A 19150-nucleotide genomic window follows, 5' to 3' on the forward strand; every position below is an offset into this window, starting at 1 on the left:
CCCTCCTCTCTCTGCCTTACATCTCCAGGCCTGTCCGCAAAAACAAAATCCACCAGCCGTTTGACTCTTAAGCAGTTCTTGATTTCACCAAGACCTCTTCATCTTATGTTGCTCACTTTGAATGGTACCTTGGAACACCTCGGTATTTTATGATTCTGGGCTTTTGAAATAACATATGGAAGGGAAATAAAAGATAATTGCACATGTAACTTGGCTTCTGGCATCCACCACTGAAAATCAAAAGTGTGAACCGAAACCGTCAATTGCTCTCCATTGAATTCAGTCTCTGTGAGGTCTATTTAGATGGTCCTTCCTCTTCTTCAATCTTCCCCAATCTTCACTTTTGGGTGGCTTTGTTTCAGAGATACATCTGTCACAGTTCGGAAAACATGGCGGGAGAGAGGGTGGTGTCAACTGGTTTTTCTTTTCCCGAAGTTGGTAAGACCAGGCCTCCTATCTCATGAACTGGCAAGGGGGAAAAACCCTCTTACTGGGGAAGGCTGGAGAATTGGGAGGGGAGAGGGTCATTTCCGATGTTTCACGTCCTTTTCTGACGTTTTGGAGTCACCGACTGGGTGGCCGTTGCCTGTGCTGTTCATGAACATTTTATCGAGCCCTTTGAGTGACTCCACCAAGTAGTTCTGGAACGCCGTGAGAGCCGCGCAGATCGCTGGCCCCCCAAAACCATGAGTTATTAAGCTGAAGTGGGTCAAGCAACTCTGAACTCCAGGATCCAAGATGAGCGACGGGCGGCTGTTTCCAAGCGGAGAGCGATCTTGAGCCATCAAGTCGGCAAACTCTTTGCAGATTTGCCTAGAATGAAAAATGGTGAGAGGTGACCTTGAAGAAAAAAACAAAATACTGGGAATGGCACATGGAATTCACATTCCCAAAGTGACGTCTTCTTAAGCTTGAGCTGAGCCAGGGATAGCCAGCACCCATGGTTTGGAGGGCTGCCTCATTTCCCTGACAATGGTTTGAGAACGATTAGAGTCTGGGTCAATTTGCTATTTTATTTTATTTTATTGCATTTCGATACCACCCCATAGCCTAAGCTCTCTGGATGGCTTACAAGGATTAAAAAAATACATTATACAAACCAATTAAAAATACATTATACAATGTGTAAAATCATTGAATTCACTAAGTTGGCACATTGTTTTAACTGTTTTAATAGTTTTGCTGCTTTTAAATTACATATTGTTTTAACTTGGTTTATGGTTTAATTTGTTTTTAGCTGTGTATATTTACTGTTTTATACTGTATGCTTTTATCTGTACGCCGCCCTGAGATCTTATTGATATAGGGCGGGATATAAATGTTTTAAATAAATAAATAAATAAAATTTACATATAAACAGAAAGCACGCACACACACACACACACGTAACATTTCTCTAAAAATCAATTTTAAAGAATCAACCATAAGACAATTCCAAAACCTGGTTAAAAAGTCATATGTAGCCAAATACCTGAGAGAAGAGAAAGGCACCAAAAAGATAATAATGTTGTCATTAGGTGGGCCTCATTAGGGAAATCATTCCATAACTGGGGAGCTACCACCAAGAAGACCCTCTCCCATGGAGGAGGCAGCTGGAGGAGGGCCTTAGATGCTGAACGTGTATATGGTTAAGTTCATGCATGTAGATATACACATGATGAATCTATGGATGTGATCCAGGTATATTTTCGCTTATGCATGTTTATTCAAAATCAGGTTCATCTCAGCTTAGTGCCTGAGACTGTAACCTTCAGATTCAATTGATTCTAATAGGGGAGAATTAATCATAAGCTTATTTCAGTTCCATTGAAATTACTGGGACTTTTAAGACTGCAATATTATGCACTCTTAAATGTAGTATTTATTTTATTTTATTTTATTTTATTTTATTTTATTTAATACATTTATATATTGCTCCACATCTAAACAGATTATAGAGTGGTGAACAATAAAAAGCAGAAAAAAATACCACGTTAAAACACAATAAAGACATAACAACATATTAAAAGTTATAGCATATAAAGACATAACAACGTATTAAAAGTTATTTAAAAACAGTCCAACAAAAACTGTGGGTAAATAAGTCTACAGCAGGTGCCAAAAGCAACACAGTGTTAGCGCCTGCCTGACCTGCAGAGGCAGTGAGTTCCATGGAAAGGGGGCCACCACATTGAAGGCTCTTCTCCGGGTGGATTCTAATCGGGCCATAGGGCCATACGGAGCCACCAGGAGCCTGCCCTCGGATGACCTCAGTGACCGGGGAAATTGATAGGGGAGAAGGTGCTCTCTCAGCTATCCTAGTCCCAAAAGCTTTATATACTAGTAGCAAAACCTTAAATTTGGCCCGCTAGCGAATAGGCAGCCAGTGCAGTTCCTTCAGCCAAGGAGCTGCATGCTGAAAAGGGTCAGCAATCGCTCCTGGCAACAGCCAAACTGCTGCATTCAGCACTGACTCCAGCTTTCAGACTCCACATAAATCCCACTGATCTCATTAGAACCTACTTTGGGGGGGATTTGTCCTCTGTAACAGGTAACTCTTGCAAATGTATAATTTGCAAGCCACAATTCGTTTAAAAATATATATGAAATGGTGACTTGTTTTTTTTTTGTTTTTTTCTATTGGTTTGGAAATTAATTAGAGTTTGGTGAACAATAAAATCACATGTGAATTGTGGGACAGGACCTGCAGCCTTAAAATTCATTGGCAAGACTTAATATTAACACTATCCCTCAAAAAGTTGAATTTCAAATTTGAAAATTTTCAGAATTCTAAATAAGTTCCCTTTAAATCTTGATATTTTTTTTGCCAGATTTTGAATTTGGGGTGGAAATGCTTGATGCTTTACTTTTTTTGGGAGGAGATTCTTAGTCCAACCCAAAAGAGAGAAAAAGCATTGTACGGACTCCATACTCACTTGGTTGCCAAAAGCATATTTTTCCGAGCGTGGAGCTCGCTGGGATCTGAATGTTGGCGACAGAGGTACTCTGCTGCAGCCTTGGCCGGGAACTCTGTTTCACACACGTAACCAAAATCTCGGGCCAGGTGAACGGCTTCCCCTGCAAAAAGAATGTACTCGTGAAAAGGAAAGTATGGCCCTTCGCCTGCCACAATCAGAGAGATACCAATGGGCCACAATCCTGTGTGTCTTTACTTCAGAGTAAATCCCACTGAGTTTAATGGGGTTTACTCCCAAGTAGATGTGTGTAGGATTGCAGCCTTCATTAATCTGATAATCTATCAACTTGGAATAAGGCTGCAATCCTATATCTATTTACCTGGGAGTAAGCCCCATTACAATTGACTGGGACTTTCTTCTGAGTAGACCTGTATAGAATCGCATTGCAAACAGGGCTATCAAGCAAAAAATCATCTCCCTTTTAATCAATCGATGAACTGATTGGACAAATCAATTTGTATATCACCGAGACCTCGGAACTGGTGACTTCTGAAGAAATGAAAGGAAGTGTCAGAGAGAATTCACGATTTCGCAAACAAACGTTATGGCTTTTTGTTAGAAGGAAAGCTGTATTTAATATTTTTATAGCGTATATACTAATAGCCATCGCAGGTATCCAACTGCCATTCCTTACGTAGCCCAAAAGGCACCACCCACTCAAAAGAGGGGAAGGAACCCCAAGGTTTGCACAAATACACACACACAAACCCAACAACAACAACAACAACAACATATTTCTGGGGAAAAGCTAAGCAGGCAACCTCCCCGCTCCCACAAACAGCCCAATAAGAACTGAACATACTCCATGGGCATGGAATCTGGGGGTGGAGAGATGAAAGGGAGTTGCTGGAACCCTCAATAGAACTTCTCCACACAGGAGCAATTAGTTGTGGATCTCACTTGTGCAGAAAACAAACTTATTTTCTTTCACTCTCTCTTATGGTAACACAGAGATGGGCTGACTTGGCCCTGTGCCCTCTTTTACAGAGGGCAGTCCTCTGTTTGAAGGGCTGAAAGAGGACTGTCCTCTATTTGAAGACATCCTCCATTCAAAGGGCTGCACAGTCCAATTCCAGTGCAAAGCTAAAGAACCGTCAGAACTCCTGCCCATCGCCAGTTCACAGCGCCTGGACAGCAGAACAGGCAGGTGCAATGGACACCTAGATGCAGGCTGGAAATCGACTTGTCCCCACTACAGTGAGATGGGCTGCATTTCTATTGAAATTATAATAATAATGCATATATTTGCATCTACACATATCAATTAGTACATGCAGATTTTGTGCAAATTGGCTCCTCTTTCGTCTTTATTGGCGATTCATAAGCTTCTATCCTAGGTGGCCTATTATTGATTGATTCCTAGATTCCTCCTGAACACACACACACACCCCATTGTGTTTTAAATTTCCCAAGCAAGAAATACTGATTGAGAGGCATAGCTAACTTGTGTTCTAACAAAAGTTAGTTGCAACAAAGTTCTGTTCAAAGCGATTGGGCAGGACTTACAGGGTCTTTGAGGGCGTAATGCTAAACTTTTATTTGGCTCTGCTGTCAGTGGGACAGTCAACCCGCTCTGGGTTTTGGTCAGAACCAGACAGAACTCAAAAGGGGCTACCCGAGGCACTTCTGACTGAGTTCTGACTGAAACCCGGAGTGGATTCCCTGCCCCACTGACATCGGAGCCACCAGGCCCCACTGTCCATCTCCCCAGCCGTTTACTGCTGGCTGTGCTCCCCACCTCTGCCAGCACTAAAAAGTCCCAGAGGTGCGGCTTCCTTTGAAGGAGGAAAACACTGGAGTGATACATTTCTCCCTTTTCTTCTTCTGATGGGAAGAATAAATCTGTCCACTCACAAAAGCTAGAAACTTGCTAGTTGTGCTGAAGCATCCAGTGCCAAATTCTGCTTGGCACAGCTAAAGAGCAGCCTAGCTTCCTACAAAGAGGGCGAAAACGACACCGGCAACTAGGTTAATACACTTGGGCCGGCCAGCCTAATCCAGCAAGCAGCAGGGGAGCCCAGATGAATTATCTCGGTCTGTCTAAGTAGGGTTTCAGGGGCTGGGTGTGATCGATCGCCATCAGCTCGGATTATTTCCACAGGGATGCCTGAAGATGGATCGATTTCGCCAATGAGAGGGCCTTTCCCTGGAATGACGGACGCCCGGCCGGAGCATCGTGCCCTAAGGAGGCCTCAGTGCTCCGCGCAGAGACAACGGGGGCAGGGCTGTGTCTCCCTTTCATTCTCCCGGCTTCCACGGGAAAAGCCGTGCGCCTTGCTAGCCATGGCCAAAGTAACCCCCCTGCACACACACACACAAACCATGCACCACTCTGGATTTGCTGCATGGCTGAAAAGCGGGGGGGGCATTCAGAAGGGAGGGGGGTTGTTGTCCAGCGGGAGAGCACCTGATTTGCACGCAGAAGGTCCCAGGTCCCAGGTTTCATTCCTAAAGCTTTTAAAACTTGATGTTGTGCGGACTTTATACTGTTAGTTTTACCCTACCCTGTGCCTGTTGGCATTCTCTTCCCCTCCTTATTGTTTTACTATGATTTTATTAGATTGTAAGCCTATGCGGCAGAGTCTTGCTATTTACTGTTTTACTCTGTACAGCACCATGTACATTGATGGTGCTATTTAAATAAATAATAATAATAAATAATAATAATAATCCCTAAGATCTCTCTGTCCAAAGTGGGTAGCGATGACTGGGAAAGCACCTTCTCTGCCTGGGACCCAAGATTCCTGTTGCCACTTCGTCTAAACAGCGCTAGGCCAGAAGGGCAAATAGCCCCACCTGGTATAAAGTGGATTCTGACTTTCCAGAAAAAATACCGAGCTGGGGCTGAACACTTGATGCTCTTTCTCGCCACCTTTGCTCCGCAACTGACACACACACACACACACAGAGTGGAAGCTGGTGGCTCCGATGTCAGCGGGGCGGTGAATCCGCTCCAGGTTTCAGCCCGACCCAGTCAGAACTCTAAAAGATCTATCCAAGGTGCTTCCACACCTTGGATAGTTCCTTTAGAGTTCTGGCTGAAACCTGGAGCGGATTCACCGCCCCGACGACATTGGAGCCACCAGCCTCCACTTGCAAGCACACACAAACAGCCCATGGATCCAAACTGCCCCTGAGCTTTCTTTTCCAAGCACCTGGCCCATTCAAGCGTCACCCCTTGGTTTTGGAGGGGCTTTGCCACCATTGTCACCAGCTCCTCTTCCTCCTTGCCCCCGCTTGCTTGCTTGGCAACCAGTGAGCAAGTCGGCCGCGGCATCTCCTGCTCCTCCTTTTGGCCACCACCATTGTCTGGGCCAGAACAAGAGGCAGGTGAACAAGGTGTTCACCTGAACAAGCAGGTGAAGAAGAGGAGCTACTCCAGGGAACTTTTGTCAGAGGGCCCCTGTTGGGCTGTGGGCCTACAGCACGTGCCGAACCAGGCCTACTCTTGATGCTGGCCCTCAGCATATTGACCGATTCTGACGTTTGCCTGGCCCTTCCATTTCATTGTTTACAACCTCTTTTTACCGTTTTTAAACATTGAAATTGGCTCCGATTGCGAAGGTGACCCCCTGACTGACCGAAGGGCCAACCCAAGCAGTATTGCACCAATCCGGTTTCGGCTGTAACCTGGAACAGGCCGTGCATCCTTCTTTCCGCCCCTCCTCCCGCTCCCAAATACACAAAGCCTGATCTTTAGAAGAAGGCTGTCCATGTTTTGGAGATGCAAGGAAACGTTTCACTGAAGACTGCAGGCTCATCGCAGAAAAGGCATTCATCTGCCTTCAAACCTGGAATGGTTTTTGTACGTCCATTGGCCGGGTGACGCGACCCTTGCCTAGGGAGGGGCACATCCTGGCAGCGCAATCTTGTCCAAAGTCCTGTGTTCCCCCCCCAAGCTCCTTCCACCCCAGTTTTGTGAGAGCAGTTCCCCCCCGCCCCCACAGAAACATTTATACCTATTTTTGTGTGTATTTTTTTTTTAAAAAAAGTGTGCATTTTTAATGCATGCACCCATTAATGAAAGTGTGTTTGTGCACATTTTAGGAAAGCCACTTTTTCCAAATGTGCACATGTTGTCCAATGCCTTTTCTTCCTTTCTTTTTTTTGAGGATCGCAAGCTCAAAAGTGTACAGATTTCTGACTGGAAGTTGCATGCAGGTTCTGGGAGGTATGAATTCGGTAATTCTCATATTAAAATGTGAACCCAACGAATTTCTCAGCTATCCTCGCCCTTGCATCTTATTATTATTTATTTATTTATTTATTTATTTATTTATTTATTTATTTATTTATTTATTTATATAGCACCATCAATGTACATGGTGCTGTACAGAGTAAAACAGTAAATAGCAAGACCCTGCCGCATAGGCTTACATTTTAATAAAATCATAATAAAACAATAAGGAAGGGAAGAGAATGCAAACAGGCACAGGGTAGGGTAAAACTAACAGTATAAAGTCAGAACAAAATCAAGTTTTAAAAGCTTTAGGAAAAAGAAAAGTTTTTAGCTGAGCTTTAAAAGCTGCGATTGAACTTGTAGTTCTCAAATGTTCTGGAAGAGCGTTCCAGGCGTAAGGGGCAGCCGAAGAAAATGGACGAAGCCGAGCAAGGGAAGTAGAGGCCCTTGGGCAGGCGAGAAACATGGCATCAGAGGAGCGAAGAGCACGAGCAGGGCAATAGTGTGAGATGAGAGAGGAGATATAGGAAGGAGCTAGACAGTGAAAAGCTTTGTAGGTCAACAGGAGAAGTTTATATTGGATTCTGAAGTGAATTGGAAGCCAATGAAGAGATTTCAGCAGTGGAGTAACATCTTCTTTCCACGCTACCTCCCAGTACGTTTCTGAGCAAAAAGGACTGAGCCTAACCTTCACACCCCTACATGGCTTAGTACCCAAATACCTGACAGGCTGCCTTCTCCCACAATAAACTTCCTGTCCACCGAGACCATTATCTGAAGCCTTGCTCTGGGTGCCCTGCCATCTGAAGTATGGCGGGTGGTAACCAGAGACAGACTTTTCAGTGGGGACTCCTCAACTTTGGGGGTTGCTCTCCCTAAGTAGTCCTGTCTGACATCCTCCTCACTACTAGCATTAAGGTACCAGGGGAAAAACTCCTCTGTTTTCTCAGACTTTTAAGAACTGCTAACCTTACCATTTGAAACTTAAAGCGATTTTGATTTTCCTGTCTGTTATTGGAACACACTGCTTGCTTTTTGAGTTTGTTGTGTCTGATGGACTTAATTTTTCCTGTGGTTTTATTGTACTTCTATTGTTTCTTATGACTTTGTGAGCCATCCAGGGAAAATAGATTTATGTTGAAGGTGGGGGATACATATGATGTGAAGCAATCAATCAATATCTGAGAGCTGGGAACACGTGCTAATGAAAACAAGGCCTAGGGCTGAGCAGGCTAGGCTCAAAAGTGGGGTTGGGCACCTCAGTGATTACTGCTAGCCTCATTTCTAGGGTGGCCACACATTCTTCTCCCATTGATTAAAGTGTTTACGTGCCTTTTTCAAAAGCATGCATTTTTTATTTTCCAAATGTGATGCACTTTTCGAGCACTTTTTTAAAATTTTTGGTTTCACGAATCGCATAGCAGGCTTAGGAATGTACAGGCTGCAAACGCAGATTTCATTTAGGTCTGGGAGGTGCAAATTGGGTCAACACTGCTCAAGAAAAAAAGTCCTCATACATCCCTAAATGCATCTCACCGCACGGGGCAAAGACTGACCAGGTGATCTGTGGGCCTCTTCCCTCTGCTGTCCAGGTGCTGGGTTTACGGGCAATGTCAAGGTCTCTGCCCTCTCTCCTTAGGGTTACTTATCTCTAAACCAGATGTGGCCCGGACAGATCTCGGAAAAGAGGACTATCCTTTCACAGCCCTTCAAAGAGGACTGCCCTCTGTAGAGCAGGCCATGCAGCCACCCTTACTCGTACCCTTGGTCAAACATGCCATCATCTGTAATTCACTCTGACCCCTTGAACAGCAGCCCGCGACAGCTCCCAGCTGTCTGGGCTGAGTCAAAGATGTGCGTTTCCCTTGCCTCCTCCTCTTCTCATGGAAATCAGCCATTCAAAGGAGCCTGGCCCAACTGCCTTGGGGAACAACCGCTGCCTCACAGACCTGTTCGTTTCATTTGCTGCCAACAAAGGAGATGGGGCGGCTTGTGTTCCCTGCCGGCAGCTGCCTCTCTGCCACAATGGATGTCAGAGCGAAGTAAGGAAACCGCGGGTCCAAGAGCTCCCTTCTGTCTGGGCTGGCTTTTCACACAGCGCAGGCCAAGATGACAACCGCCTTCGTTTGCATTAAGGCCAAAGATAACCTCTCCCCTCCTGCCCGGTCCATTCCAGGCATGTTTAACTCAGATTAATCACAGCTGGGCTGGGCTTCGAAATCCATTTCTGTGCATGAAGAGGCCTAGAAACATGCCCACTCCCTCGGTCTCTCTCTCTCTCCTGCCTTGGCTGTGGCCTTCACTGCTGCCTCCCCCATCCATGATAAGGAGTGTAGATCACAAACATGGGCAGAGGGCACAGCCAGGAGGACCCCATCCATGTCAGAGGAGATGGAAGGGGGTACAGGTGCTTCTAGGCCTCTGCACTCTCTCCCAGTAAGGTGGTTGTGATCACGCCAGGGCCTAGAGGCCTTCAGGCTTTCCGTTGCCTTCCTGGCATTGGCCAGGCCCTCCCTACCACCTTGATCATCTGCCCTGGGCAGTCTTCTGAGGGGCACTGAGGACATGCTTTGCCCTGGAAGGGGTGTTCGGTGAGCACGCAAGGCCTCCAGGCCTCGGTTCTTTCACAATGACATAAATGGAGGAGTAATGGGGCCTACGAATCTCGGAGAAGGTCTGGGTTCTTTGTCATCTTTGCAGAGGCTGGGCATCTCCAAAACTTAGCTTCCAGTTCACTTCAGGGTTCAAATCACAATTTTGGATGAGGATATCTTGAAGAATCTCTTTCTCCCACATAAACCTGCCCGCCAATTGCATTCATCTCCCGAGGCCCGTTGCCCTCTCAGTTGTCTGGGTTGTGAGGCAGGGCTTTTGGGGTTGTGGCACCCAGATTATGGAACTCCCATCCTAGAGGGGCACGCTTAGCCCCCTCTGTTGGCCTTCAGGCAAATGGCAAAGCCATCTTTTATTTCACCAGGACTTTGAACTTTCTTATTCCTGCTATTCCTGATATTCTAGTCTCTATTTTTTTCTTCTATAGGATTTATTGTTGTTCTACATTGGTCTTGGATTTTAATTCTTGTTTTAAGCCACCTTGAGGGCCTTTTACAGTGGATAGATGTATTTTCAATTCACCCCTCTGCCCTCAAATCCCACAGTTAAAATTCAACCTTCTTACTTAGAATGAAAAGTGAGCCCCTTTTGACTACTAAACATCTCAGACGTCTCCTCAAATAAGTCCAAATTCATGCCAAAGCAAAAGAAGCCTTACCTTCCACCAGTGACGTTAGCAAGGTGACATTAGCTGCTTTGCGCCTCCCAGCAGGTAGATTTAACCCTATCTTCTCCAATCTTTCCCTTAAACATCTTCCACCGTTTTTAGATTTTGCCCTAAAAAAGAAAAGCAGAGAGTTGAAACCACTTGAGTGGATGGAGTAGAAAGCAAACAGACGAAAACCAAAACGAAACCCTACATTTTAATTGTTGTTCTTCTTCAGCAACCATGGGTAAAACCATTAGAAGACTATTTTGAAATGGTGTCTGATGTAACAATGCCACTACAAGGCAATTCCATTGTTGGAACATCTACAGACCAGGCCTGTAGATGTTCCGACATGCCTCCAAAGCCATGCCAAAACCACAGCTAACAGTACCAGCGGTGGTAGAAGAGCTGATTTTTGCAATGTCCCCACCCCCAGGAGAAGCACACGCTGGGATGTGTCAGAAATCTGTTGGAACATTCACAAGCCTGTTCACAGTACCGCCACCGCCCTAAAATAGATGTGAAGGACAAGACGTCAACCAGCAACTTCTAGCTGAGGCCTACTCAAAGAGACAACATCCAGGCCTGCACATTCTCAGGCCTCTCAGGGCCATCATGCAACATCAGCCATCAAACTGGGCTGGCAATATGAAGCCTCTGGATTGCCCAGGCCTGGTAAAAATACAAGAAGCCTTGGCTTTTGTTCTTGTCTGGTCCATAGAGCAGTATCTCTTGGCTGACGTACTTAAGGTTCCAGCCTCCTGAGATTACAGCTTCAGCTTCCACTAACTGCCTCGGGAGCTTGGCCTGTGGACCATTTCTTCTAGGGTGACTACTTAAGAATCTTCCAAAAGAAGAAATGCATCACACACAGAAAGAGGACACAAAGGGGCACAGATAAAATGTTAACATAGTGATGTATATGTATAGACGCAAATTTAGAAAAATATATAATTTAAATAGGAATACAGTCCATCTCACCATAGTGACACGGTGCCCAGGTGACTAAGTATGCCTGTTCAGTCTGCTGTCCAGGTGCTCACCAGGCTTAGTTCAGGCTTAGACTGGACAGATAGGAGACACATCAGATAGGGGACACATTCAAATAAAGGATGGTCCCTAGCAGCCCTTCAAATAGAGGACTGCCCTCTGTAAAAGGACAAATGGTCACCCCTAAATTTGGATAAGATCACTTGTAGCCAAGAACCTGAGGTAATATCACTTACAATTCTGGCCCAGTCCTGACAGTGGTCGTTTTTGTATTCATTCATTCATTTAAAATAATTATACCCGTCTTTCCTTGTATGGTTCAAGGTAGCTAACAAAAAGTAATAAAATACAATAGTAACAACAATGCATAGATATATCCTTACCTCACTTTTTTCTCCCAAGAATTCCACCCACCACCACCACCACCACCCAAGCGACAATATCTACTGGGGTTGTCCATTCCTTTTAAAAACAAATGAAAAACAAAACAAATCATTTGTTTCACTGGTTTTCGCTATGGGAACCCAAATGGATATTCAGTTGAATGAGTTCCAAATGAAAATTTATTCAGTTCAATTGGAGCTCCGCTGGAATAGCCCATACAGGTCACAAAATTATTAGAGGGCTGGGGAAAGAAAGAGAAGTTAGGCTGTAATTGTCTATAAAATGGTGGGAGGTGCTTTGTGCCATATACCTGAAAATTAGTGGCTCTGATCCTTTGTAGTAAAAGAATGCCTGAAAACGTCGTGCCAATTGGATGGAAAACACAGAAGTTGCAAGCAGGAGAAGAGTTGCTGGGTTTCCCCTTGAAAGCAATGGGAAGCGTGCAGAGTGCATGCTTTTGTAAATTGCTTATAAAATGGGGGACTTTCTCCTGTCTGAAATTTCACAGCTCTGGTCTTTGGAGGGGGAGTAGTATGTCTGACAATTTCATACCAATAGGATGGAAAACATTGAAGTTATAAGCATTAGAAGACCAGTGGGGTCTACTGTTGAAATCAATGGCAAACAAAAATGAACACCAATAACGGAAATGGAAGAAACTGGTTCTGAATCAGCAATAAAACAAATGGTTTTTCTGGGTTTCTCACCTCCGGAGGACTCCGCCAAGAAGGGATGCATTGAGACATTCGGGGGGCGAAAGCCGCCTCTGTACTTCGCCGACGGTCACCTTGTACTTTGAGGTGGAGCTGAGGAGGGACAGGCGCCCGGGCACAGAGCAGAAGACTTCATTCGGATTTGTCACCCCTCCTATCAGGGTGTCTTTGTTCATGGACAGGGCAGAGATGGTGCCATTTGCTTTCGAGGGGATTGGGACTGGAAGGAAGAAACGAAAACACATGACCGAGTGAAGAGGGGCCAAGTCCCCAAACAAGGAGTATATCTAAAGAGTCGTTTTTATTACACATCTGACCAGTTTCAGAGAGGTAGAACTGATTACTGGCCTGGGCTCCACCTGCTGAAAGACTAGGCCTGCGAGCCATCCACCATTTTAATTACCCATGATGCTTTGAAGCGTGAGGGCATTGTGGGCAATTAAAATGGCAGCCCGCTCAGGGCCACTCACTTCAGATTACTTCCTGCCACCACTACTGCTGGTTGGTCTTTGGGAAGCCACAGGCCTCGTTGTTGTTACAGATGTAGTGATGTTGAAAAATAACCAAGGAGTTTTGGAAAGTGGTATTTACTATCATCAAAGACAAGGCATAACGGAGATTGAACATCAGTGTTTACCCCACAACTGAATGAGAGGTTATGTCAGGGAAGGGGGAAAGGAGATTGTATTGAGAAAACTGACAAAGTCAGAAGAAACTTTCAGTGGAGAAGTGGTCTGTGGTATGGTATTACTCCCTGTAATAGCAAACTCAGGTGTTGAGTGCGGACAGAAATGGAGACAAAAAGGGACACAGAGAAACAAGAGGGAGGTTTCAGTATGCTCAGGGGCAGGAAATTTGAATCCAGATATCCGAAGACCCACAGCTAGGACACCAGCAGCTGGGTCACTCTGGATTGCCTATTCCTCAATTGGTAGTTAACATTCTGACAATTTTGTCTTGACCCTTGTAGGGCTTTTCTACGCGCTGTTAATCTACTTTTGGTTTCATCACAGAATTGAGGTCCGAGCACTATACAAGGAGTGTTTCCTTTCCTGTTTTTCCACTACATAAACTCTAGGTAGCATGTGATATAACAGAATAGCACAAATACACAAAAGGAAGTCATGATTTCTATTGTCATCAGAAATCATACCCCATTTTCCACTAAAAAAAACTTGCTGAAACTGCTGTTTGCAAACAGAAGCAAAACTGGAGGGTCATGATGTTACCTAAAGGAACTGTAAACACCCATGAGTAGGGAATGATGAGCACATAACCTACACCTGATGTAGAAAAGCTTGTTGGGTTCACTTTTGAGAAGCCCAGCTAGGCGGAGCATGTCTCCTCTTTTACAGAGGACAGTCCTCTGTTTGAAGGCATGCTCTATTTGAGGGGGCTGACCTGTCCAAAATAATGATCCATAAGAACAGTTGCCCATCAACACTCAGCACCTGGAGAGGCAGGCAGAGAGGTCCCCTGGTCACAGTCGCATTATGGTGAGATGTACTGCATTTGTATTTACATTCTAACAATACTTCTAAACGTGCATCTGTTCATATAAATTAGCATAAGCAAATCTGATGTGCAAATTTCTATCTTCTTTTGTTCTCTTTTTTGATGATGCACTTCCCCTCTTTGGGCAACTCACCCTAACCCTAAAATCACATAAAACTGCAATATTTGGGAGCTCAGCTCTGCACGTACAGTGACACCAGCTCATTTCCTCCTTCCCTTTTGGTTTTCTTTTGTTTGTTTTAAGTGTTTTCAGATGCCATCAAGATGCGTTAGTTCTGGTGGGAAAGTCCTGCGCCCAAGTCTGTTTCGAAAACAGGCCTGATTTTAGGGCAGCTTCTCCAAAGCACCTTTGCTAGCTGCGAAAAATGTAACGTCTGTCAGTCGTTGAAGCCTCGGCATTCTTTGTAGGGGTTTGCCGAGTAACAATTGCTCCAGAATGTACGTTCCTTCCCACTGTGCACCCCGCTTAATGGAAAGATCAACAAATTGCCACATTTTATAAAGGAAATACACAAGCCCAAATTGGAAGAGCAGCCTCGAAACTCAATCAGAGAGGACTAAGCAGCGGGAACTCATTAAGAGGGCCGTGACAATCGGTACATTGTGAACCTCAGCTCCCCAACTTGTTAGCAGAACTATAAAAAGCCAGCACATGTTACATAAAAACAGCAAATGCTTTCAGGGCTGAAAGATGAATGCAAGTCAGCTGAAGTATCGGGACTTCTTACGCAGCGTGAGATCCCACCAAAGGGTCGAGCTGGCAGAGTGAGATAAAACCAGCTGCTGGCCAGAGGTTTCCAGCCATTCCGAATTCAAGGGATGCCAATTATACCTTCCTACCGTCTGTGTAATGGGTGCCTAAGAGGGCAGGATCCGTGGCTCTCCCAAAAGATCTGGTGCGGTTCACCAGTGGGAGTCAGGAAGCCCCTGGTTCAAACCACACCTCAAGCACAAACCCACTGCACAGCTTTAGCGAGCCGCTCTGTCTCGACCTCAGTTTCACTTCTGTGATATGGGAATAATATATACCGGCCTACCTGGAAAGGTTGTTGCAAGGATGACTGTGGCAAGGTGTGTGGTGTACTCTGAATGTACCTATATATGCTTGCCGAGTATTCAGATCTGCCAAGGTGGCACCCTCTGCACCCCACTGTTGGAAGCTGTATACTATGTGGAGATGCAAGACAGGACCTCCTCGGTTGTGTTGCCCCAGTTATGGAACCCAGCGGGTGCTGACAGTGGCTGCATTTCAGTACCATGTTAAATTCTAGCTATTTACCTAAACTTTGGGGTCTTATTGTTGATAGATTGGCTTTGATTTGTTTGCTTGGGTTTTATTGCTGATCTTAACGGATTGTGGTTTTACATAGATTGTTTTTATATTTGTACCCCACCCTGAGATTGATTGATATAGGGCAGGTTAGAAATACTGGGTAAAATCCAACCTAAGTCCTGCTTAGAGTAGACCCACTGAAATGAATGGGACTTAGGTTACTAACCTATGAATAAGAATCCTCACATGGTATATAAACGAGTATTATTATCACCAGAAAAGCCTAATGGTAGAGCATCTACCATGCTTGCTGGGGATAATGGGAGCTGCAGTCCAACACATCTAGAGGGTGCCATGTTGGGGAAACCTGATCTAAGGCATGAAGGATCTTGCATCCAATCCCATGGTACTTCCATTTAAAGGATCTTGGGTAACAGGGCAGGGAAGAATCTTCCTGTGACTTTGGAGAGCTACTGCCTGTCTGAGCCAAGATGTGTATCACCTCTCGCCAATACAGAGGCTTCGTACTAACAGCCAATCATAGGGGCTGATGCTAGAAATGACTATTTCCTTCTGTGCCTGAAGGGGGGGCACTGAGGCGGAAGGACACCCAGCCCCAGGTTGCTCCCTAAGCCTTGAGTGGTGAGATTCCTCATTCAAGTCCCTGACAATCGGAAGAGGTGTCACCGAAACTCAGATCAGAAATCAGAATCTCTTGGGGAATACAATGCTCCCAGTGGAGCCTGCTGGCTCCAATTTCAGTGGGGCTGTGACTCCATTCTGGGTTTCAGGCAGGACCAGCCAGGACTCTAAAGGAGCTGTCCAAGGTGCTGAACCCCACCCCACCCCCAACATAGGCTGATGACCTTGATAGCCCATCTCAAATACAAGGTAGCACTACAACCCCCAAATCCTTCTTAATCTGATATATTAATCTCAGCCAGAGAACTCCTTCCCCAAACCGCCACCCAGGATCCTCCAAACACTCTTCCGTACCCCTTTCTGCCTGTTTACCTAGATACTACTTACTGCTGTGGAAAATGGGAGACAGCTTTCTTCATTGGGGGAATAGTTCGGCTTAATTTGATTCAAGCCTGGAGGATCTCTCCCACTGCAAACTACCACTATCCCCGCTAACCAAACCATGTTCCAGGCACGTGGGACCTCTTTTAAAAAAACAACTGTTGCTTCTTCTAAGGCTGTGCACTGCTTAGGTTCCGGATCTGAATTCTGAACGTGTGAAGCAATTCGGACTGCTTCGGTCCGAGTCCGGAGCAGTCCAAAGTGGGTTGGAGCAATCCGAATTGCTTCGGATGATTCTGAAGGCCAGACAGCCTGTCTGGGAAATGTAACAATTTGCTGAAGACAAGGAAGGGGAAGAAGAGGAGTTGGGAGGGAGGAACCGAGCATTGGCAAGTGACATCTTTAGCTGCCAATAGGGGTATTGGCAGTCTCCAATCAGTCTCCAATCACAGCGGTGGAGGAGGGGTTGTGTTTCTTGTTTTTATATCACTATAAAAGAACACTGCAACTTGCTTCCGTCGATAAAGAAACTGAGAATCCTTCCTGACCCTGGGCTGCTGCTAAAGTTGCTTTGCCAACTTAGGTCCAAAACAAAAGTTGTTTCCACTGCTCTCACGGCACATGTGATACCCAGGCATCCAATCAGCCATTACAAAAACATCTTATATAACCCTGGAACTCACAGACAGCAAATACAAATGATGGGTTCATGACTAACCGGTGTTGCCCGCTTCCAGCCGGCCAAATAGTCAATTGTGAATTCATGAGCACCTAATGAATAGTGATGTATGAATTAAGAATTCAGGCAGGACCCCGCCCGCACAATCCCGTTTTCCATTTGTTTCCTATCATGATTGATTATATTAGCAGCAGCGAGCGAATCATAGCTGCAGTCTTGTTCATGGTGATGCCCACCTTTTCCAGGTCAGCCAGCTGCTGGCCATGTGATTCGGGATTAGTTCACACATGCAGGATAGTCCCAGCGATGACTTGTATGTGTGAATAGGTGGCTTATTTGTTTCATTTCATTTCTATACCATCCCATAGCCGAAACTCTCTGGACGGGTTACAAACAATTTATAAAATAATAAAACACAACCTAAAAACACAGCATAATTTACATATGCAAAATGTAAAGCAATTTAGACGGCTAAAGACAGTTTCAGTAAAATGTAAAGCAATTTAGACAGCTAAAGACAGTTTCAGTAAAATGCTAGACTGTCATCTAAACAGGTGTAGCATTTTACATAAACGCCCCATCATATGCCATTAAATTATTATTATTATTATTTATTTATTTATATAGCACCATCAATGTACATGGTGCTGTACATAGTAAAAGAATAAAACAGCAAAACCCTGCCACATAGGCTTACAATCTAATAAAACCATAAGAAAACAATAAGAAAGGGAAGAGAACGCACCAAACAGGCCCAGTGGACAATTTTGTTTTCACCTTTTGTCCTAACTCTGACACATTGTCTTTTTAATCACAGTCACAGGAAATTAGGGGGCTTGTAGAAGCCCCGACATCCACCCCACACCTGATTCTCAACTCTACCTCATCACAGTAAATGCCCGGAAGCGGAAGGCAGCCCTTAACTGGTGCCGAAAAGATGATAGATGGTGCAAGGCAGGTGGGGCGTTCATTCCATAGTCAGGGGGCCGCCACCGAAAAGTCCCTCTCTCTTGTTGCCACCCTCTGAGCCTCCCTTGGAGGAGGCACTCGGAGGGAACTCCCAGATGGGTGCAGAGATAATAGCACAAAGTGGTGTCAACTGGAGCAGTTGGAGCTGCCTCCTAGTGCAGGGGCTCAGAGCCTCCTTTCCCCAGAGGGCCACGTCCCCATACCCCAGTCGCAGCCTCAGCCCCTTCCTCCAACCATTTGGTGGTTTCCTGGTGATTGGAATGCTTCTCCTAAGGCATAGTTACTAGCAACAAGAGCTTTAAGCTAAAATAGGCTGGGGTTTCTTTGGCCTATTAGCCCTGCCTCCTTTGCATTCAGCCCCACCCATTGGGATGGGGCCTCTCTCCAAAATAGAATTCAGCCTTCCAACTGAAAGAAGTTTAACGCTCCTAGCAACACACATGTCAACGCACTCACGAATCTCACTACCAAACTCCGCGTGACGTGGAACTGAAATGCAGCCATGCAGGGAGGGGTATCAATTTGATCACAGCTGCACTGGGGGCAGGATGGGGTGGGTGGGGAATACAGGCTCCCATGTATTGTCAAACAATAGCTATGTGGACTTTCAAGCATGCGTGGGCCTGTTCAGAAGACATCTTAACCCCTGCTGGTTAAGACTTTTGGTTAAGCAGCAGGGTTTAAGGTGTCTTGTGTGATGGAGTGCTGGGCTGAAAACAACAGAATGAAATTTAATAGGGATAAATGCCAAGTTCTACATTTAGGGAATAGAAACCAAATGCACAGTTACAAGATGGGGGACACTTGGCTCAGCAATACTACAAACGAGAAAGATCTTGGAATTGTTGTAGATCACAAGCTGAATATGAGCCAACAGTGCGATATGGCTGCAAGAAAGGCAAATGCTATTTTGGGCTGCATTAATAGAAGTATAGCTTCCAAATCACGTGAGGTACTGGTTCCTCTCTATTCGGCCCTGGTTAGGCCTCATCTAGAGTATTGCGTCCAGTTCTGGGCTCCACAATTCAAGAAGGACGCAGACAAGCTGGAGCGTGTTCAGAAGAGGGCAACCAGGATGATCAGAGGTCTAGAAACAAAGCCCTATGAAGAGAGACTGAAAGAACTGGGCATGTTTAGCCTGGAGAAGAGAAGATTGAGGGGAGACATGATAGCACTCTTCAAATACTTAAAAGGTTGTCACACAG

The 19150-nt window shown here is 45.3% G+C and overlaps 1 protein-coding gene across 2 annotated transcripts in view; it reads right to left on the minus strand.

Annotated features, from left to right (window-relative positions):
* Positions 1 to 348: 348 nt before the first annotated feature.
* Positions 349 to 19150, minus strand: part of TFAP2E (transcription factor AP-2 epsilon) — a 97276-nt gene continuing 78474 nt past the window's right edge. For both annotated transcript variants that reach the window (XM_063140815.1, XM_063140817.1), the window contains exons 4-7: positions 12481 to 12706; positions 10409 to 10527; positions 2916 to 3057; positions 349 to 813 (exon numbers count right to left, since the gene is read on the minus strand). In XM_063140815.1, coding sequence (XP_062996885.1) covers positions 525 to 813; positions 2916 to 3057; positions 10409 to 10527; positions 12481 to 12706 — 776 coding nt within the window. In that variant the 3' untranslated portion in view covers positions 349 to 524. The remainder of the gene's footprint in view (positions 814 to 2915; positions 3058 to 10408; positions 10528 to 12480; positions 12707 to 19150) is intronic.

This window comes from Elgaria multicarinata, chromosome 13, assembly GCF_023053635.1.
Source record: "Elgaria multicarinata webbii isolate HBS135686 ecotype San Diego chromosome 13, rElgMul1.1.pri, whole genome shotgun sequence".
NCBI lineage: Eukaryota > Metazoa > Chordata > Lepidosauria > Squamata > Anguidae > Elgaria > Elgaria multicarinata.